Source organism: Numida meleagris, chromosome 6, assembly GCF_002078875.1.
Source record: "Numida meleagris isolate 19003 breed g44 Domestic line chromosome 6, NumMel1.0, whole genome shotgun sequence".
Taxonomy (NCBI): domain Eukaryota; kingdom Metazoa; phylum Chordata; class Aves; order Galliformes; family Numididae; genus Numida; species Numida meleagris.
This window is the reverse complement of record NC_034414.1, coordinates 34,793,205-34,799,204: the sequence shown is the minus strand read 5'-3', so window position 1 is coordinate 34,799,204 and position 6,000 is coordinate 34,793,205. Positions and strand designations below refer to the sequence as shown.

The window sequence follows — 6,000 nt, the reverse complement described above, 5'->3', positions numbered from 1 at the left end:
TGTATGGGAACTGCTGAGTCATGGCCTGAACCACTGATTGAGCACCTGGAGGAAAGACCCAGTCAGCCCTGGGAGCACAGGTGAAGGCAATTCACCTGTGCAACCAGAAGGGGGTGGAGCCTGGCTCCACCCCTCTTAGGCCTCATTTAAGGGCTGACTGCCCCTGAGGAAGGATCTCTGCCTGGAGATCCCTCCTTGGTGGGAGCCTTTTCCTGCGAGCCCCAAATCTTCCGATCTGGGTGAGCGCTGTATTTTCCTTCCACCTTTTGTGACGCTGTTTCCATTGCGTTAGTCCTGCTTATCGCTACAGTACCCTGAGAAAATGATGGCCTAACTGACTGCAGAGCTATTTAAATCCAGCTGTAATTCAGCACAGACAGTTTACTTTTCTGTCAAGGAAAAATCCCAGTATTAGTTCAGTAATCAGTTAAACACTTCAGGAAAAAACTAAACTTCAATGGAAAGGTAGTTTCTCTGAAATGTAATAATCTCTGTTTTGCTGGTTTCATTGTACAAGTAAGGAAAATATATAGGACATTCAGATTTAAGAAATCTGTATGCAATGTTGTATGTGTGTTCATAATCATCTCTGCATCATCTTCAAGTTCCACACTTCGGGAGGTTTCTTTACATTAGATTTCTATCTCCTAAACTTTCATTATTACTGTTAAAAAATGTGATATTTGTTTGGTGTTACACTTATTTGTAACCCAAACTCAACAAAAGGTGTAATTAAGTCATTTCTAAATCATGTTTTTTGCCTTGGGAGTAGAAACAATTTTTATTACAAGAGTGTGAGCCATGATAACACAATCATTAATTTGCAAGGAGGTCAGAAGGTTTGGTTACAGCTTTAATGAAAAGGATATAAATTATTTCTTTGCCATTTGGGGAGAGGGAGGAGAAGAGAGTTGTTCGATAAAAATGAAGGTAAGGGAGAAGAATGACAAAATGCTTTCCATCCACTTAACAGCTTCAGATGGAACTGAATTTAAGACACAGAAAGAGAGCCTAATGATGAAATCCCTAAGGCAAAACTGCCTCTGGGAGGTTTTAAATTCAAATCAGATTCTCCAGAGGTATAGGTATTTGCTTTTCATAGAAAGTAGTAGTTTAACACTAAGGGTAGATTAAAACATTTTCAATTCACTATCTAAATTATGAAGATAAATGAAAGCTGCTGCTTTTTCTAAGCTTGGCTGTGTTTTTATTACACTGCTCATACTATTTGTAAAACCACCCAGTAAATCCATATAAAGTTCTGCTCCAGCCTTCCAACATAGTAAATTTCCTTTACTCAGAATAGAATTTAAATACTTGCATGGATTTAGGTAAATATTCAGGAAAATAGGTATAGACTTCTATTCATAAATTCCTTGCTAGAATTGCTTACACTATTTTTGTTTTTAAACATAATTCCTATTTTAATAGTGCTTTTATAGTTATATGTGTATTTTTTACATATAAATTCACATATATGGTATAAAAATTTATGCGTTCTCATCTTCTTAAAAGTAAACTTTTTGTTTTTATTTTTGTTAAGTGCAAATTTAAACTAGAGAGACAAGAGTAAGGCGGTGCACTTTGCAGTTTTGTTGGAAAGAGACTGGGCATGTTGTTGCAGTTTTGGTGCTTACGTTTGAGTAAGCTCACAGCTTTTCCATGATCATTGTTATCCATAGAGGAGGAGGAGATGATAGCTACATTCTTCCTAAAGCTGTATGTAGGCATCTTGTGCAAATTCCATAATCACAGGTCTTGAACGAAAAGGGCTGATGCTCAGAACTTACTTTCAGTCTCTGAAGGAAAGAAGCAGAGAGTGCTGAAGTCTCTTTGCTGAGGAGGTGTCTTTGTTATATTAGGCTGAATAACTGGAGTTCCCAAAATGCAGAAGACCATGTCTTCATGTCTATATCACAGTTGCACAAACCAGGTAAGTTGAGAGAAGAGGAAGCTGCAAATTACCGACATCCAAAATTATCAGTTCATATGGCTATATTTTGTTCTGATGTTTACAGATGAAGAACAAAGATACATTTTATCTTTTAATATCAGTATATATTTTAAATTTTGAGTGCTCAGTTTTCCAACATATTATTCTTCGATTCAGTCAGAATTGTAGAAAAACATATGGCTATGTACACAGAAAAGATGGTGGACTATATTGTTGACTTCTTCATTAGCTCAGAGATTTTTGTTTTTCTTTTCATTAATATATGAAGGATAAGCCAGTGACTAAAGATGTGTAAGTCCTGTTTAAATGACAACCTAAATAAAAATCAGGTGTTTGCATACTTGCTTAATTTTTAATTACATTTCATACATAATATTGTTTATTAGACTGATATATGATTAACATAACTTGTAAGAAAAAGAAAAAAATTCATGAAAGTGCATTTTTAAAAACATTATAATGCTGACTGCCTCTGTGTATTAAATAGCTCTTAAAACATTGTCATTGTTTGTTCTATAACTCATGCTACTGCCCTTTAATTGTCCCATATAACTTTTGCTACTGTTAAAATAATTGCCAGCTTTGAATTGATTCATACTTCAAGAAAATTGAAGCAGTCTTTCAGAGTTCTCTACAAGGTTTTTGTCTTCACTGATGATTGGGTGTATAATTGCATGTTTTCTTTTTAAAATTTAAAGGATATATTAATCTTGAATGATCAATTCACAGTTACCAACACAGATTACAGAGTAATATAGACCAAGTGGTCAGCTGAAATGGCCCATTTTTTATATATTTTCCTTTGCTTGTGTAAAAAAATATGTTTCTTCACTGGATGTAGTTTCTCTTATGCACGTATACCTTCAGATGTAGATAGTCAAGTCTGAAAAACAGCATGTTAAAAAATTTCCAACATTAGATTGAATTCTGCCAATTTCTGATAAATATTTGATATGCTATTATCCTCATGTATTTTTACTGGAAAATTACTCTCAGATAAGTTATTTATTTATTAAATATGTGTATATATTATATAAAAGTTAACATAAATAAATAAATTTTAATATATTTATTTATTAAAACAATCTTAACTGATAAAAATCCATTGTAGATATTTTAGTATCCAACAAAAATTAGTCTGCTGAAGTTAGCAGATCCTTCCAGTGTGTATAGCAACATAGGAACAGCCATCACAAGAGCTGTTCTATGGTGAGAGAGGGAAAGGGTGAAAATTAAGACAAACATTTAATCTAAAACTCCCTGGTAGGGAATCACCTTTTTTGGAGATTTGGAGCCAGGGTTGGGCTTGCTCTTTAGTTGCCATGGTATTCTTGGAAGACTGCCAACCACTCCAACTCACGTGCCTCAACACAGTCATCTGAAGTAGAGTTTTAGAGATGTTCACGTTTCCTTTTTCTTTCTTAAAACCAGGAAGAAAATCCTTTAGCAGAAGCTCGGACTGGATGAAACCCATTTCTCCTTTTTCTATCCACTGAAATCCCATCCGTAGTTCCTTTTCACATAGCCCCTATTACTCCTTGTTCTCCGTCTACAAGCTCTTTAGAATTGAACTGTTTTTCTGTCTGTGTATTTATTTGCGTACCATTTTACATCTTTGGTTAGATTTTAGGTGCTATCCAATTAGTAACAGAAAATGTAGATGATAAACTTCTATTAATAAAGACATCAATTGTTCAAGTTAGCATAATTTGTACAGCTTCACAAAGTTATTAGCTTTCTTCTGAGTTTACATAAAATAAAACATAAAGATGTTCTGCATATGTGTAAAAGCAGTTTTATTCTTTTACCAGTGGTCTTTGTAATATGATGGAATACCATCAATCTTTTTACCTTTGAGAAATGGTATATTTACCTATATATAGTATGCACGTGCAAAATTCAGAGTTCGTTATCTTCTAGAGTTTACTCCACATGAGTAACAAGGAAAGACATAGCAACAGTGATAAAAAGGTGTTTTGTTTTGTTCTGTGATGAAAGATATAAAGCATGTTATGTTAATAATTTTACTCTATTTTGGAATAATCTTGTTACAGCTTCTGCTACATTTGAAGACTTTCAAATCCGACCCCATGCTCTTTTTGTACATTCTTACCGAGCACCAGCCTTTTGTGACCATTGTGGAGAAATGCTGTGGGGACTGGTGCGCCAGGGACTCAAATGTGAAGGCAAGTTGCAGTGAAATGGGCTGTTCTATCTCAGGAAGGAAATCTTCCATTACATTTATGCATGTTGTTTCTGGTGCAGCTTTCTTTTAAATTGACTAGGTAAGTAGAGACAGTGAGATCTAATGATCAAAATAATTAACACATTTTGGAGGTGATCCTTTTGACTCCCCTGAGGCCTCCTAGATATTGCTCTGTAAGTGGAAGTGCAAAACAAATAGTCTGTATGTGGGTTTTTTTTTGTTTGTTTGTTTTAAGAAAAGGATATCTGTGTCTTATTTATAATAGAACAGAATAGTTTGATTGGAAGTGCCCTTCAAACACTGTCAGGTCCAACTGCTTAACCTCTTCAGGGATAACCAGAAATTGAAGAATATTATTGAGAACATTATCCAAATGTCTCTTGAATGCTGACAGGCTTAGGGCACCAATCACCTTGCTAGGAAGCTGTTACAGTGTTTGATCTTGATGGTAAAGAAATTTTTCCTAATGTTCAATCTGAATCTTCCCTGGTGCAGCTTTGTGCAATTCCCTCCATGTATCTATCATTTCTATGAGAGATACAACACTGTATAGATTTAAGTTTTCAAGAGCTCATTATGTCTCTAAAAACTTGTAGAATATAGGAACTAAACCAGCAGAGCAGAGGAAAAAAGTTTCATCAAAAGAAAAGGCTATCATTTTTGTTCACCAGAGAAAAATGTTCTTTGCTTTTCCAGTAATGAACTGTAATCAGTTGGTTTAAAATTTTTCTTTTCAGGATGTGGTCTAAATTACCATAAGAGATGTGCATTTAAAATTCCTAACAACTGCAGCGGTGTACGTAAAAGGCGCCTGTCAAACGTTTCCTTAACAGGACTCAGCACTATTCGGACAGTTTCTGCAGAGACATCACCCAGTGTGCCGGATGAAGCCCTTCTGGTATGCAGTTCCTTAGCTATCAAGGTCATGGATATTACTGTTAAAAAACAATTATGTTTAGTGCTGTAGGATCTGCTTTTGCTTGTTGAAGACTTTAGAAAAGAGGGTGGCATGCAAAATACAAAACTTTTCTGTGGGAAAAGGCATCTTGATGTAAAAGGGATATCACCAGCTTAAGCTATGTGAGCTTAAGGTATGTGTCACTTCTGATATTCCCAGTAGTCTCCTACCTTAGAGAAGAATTAGGTCATTAGGTCAGAAAGTGCCACCCATGCTAATGTGAGAAGCTGCATCTTGAGGCTCAGAATTGGGTGTCTTCACTGGAATTAGAAGTTGAAATTTTTCTGCCATAGGACATTATGTCTATTCGTTCATGATACAGGATATAAGCAGCCTCAGGAGAACACTGAGACAGTGCATCAAACAGAGTTTCTGTAACAGTCTAGGCTATATTTAACATATTTTAAGAACCCTGTATGTACAGAATATTTCTTAGTGTTTGGAGAAAGATAAATCTTTATTATTTCCTTAAACAAAACATTGTGGTAAATGTAGTATATATGGAATATATATATATAAATAAATATATATTTATATGTCTATATGTGTAAATGCAGAGCTGCAGGACACATGTGCACACATACGTATACAACATATTTGTTTATTCATTAATATGGTACTTTTTCCATGATGGAAAGTCTTCTGATAACAAAATGCTATGACTGGAATAAGTTAGAATATGTATTTTTGTCTTTGCAGTATTTTTCTTGTGGTCATAATAGAATAGTTAAGAAATTATACTGTGTGTAAATGGACTCCACTTCTAAGTGAAAGTTTTGAAAACCTTAAGGTTTGAAAGAGAGGAAGGAGTTTATAAGTACACACAACAATTATCATGTTTTCCTCTCAATTAGAATATTAAACTTATTAAACTTGACATAC

At 34.7% G+C, this 6,000-nt stretch overlaps 1 protein-coding gene across 2 annotated transcripts in view; it reads left to right on the top strand.

Moving 5' to 3' along the window:
• Window positions 1–6,000, top strand: part of PRKD1 (protein kinase D1) — a 127,411-nt gene that overhangs the window by 84,876 nt on the left and 36,535 nt on the right. For both annotated transcript variants that reach the window (XM_021401320.1, XM_021401321.1), the window contains exons 3-4: window positions 4,009–4,140; window positions 4,898–5,058. In XM_021401320.1, coding sequence (XP_021256995.1) covers window positions 4,009–4,140; window positions 4,898–5,058 — 293 coding nt within the window. The remainder of the gene's footprint in view (window positions 1–4,008; window positions 4,141–4,897; window positions 5,059–6,000) is intronic.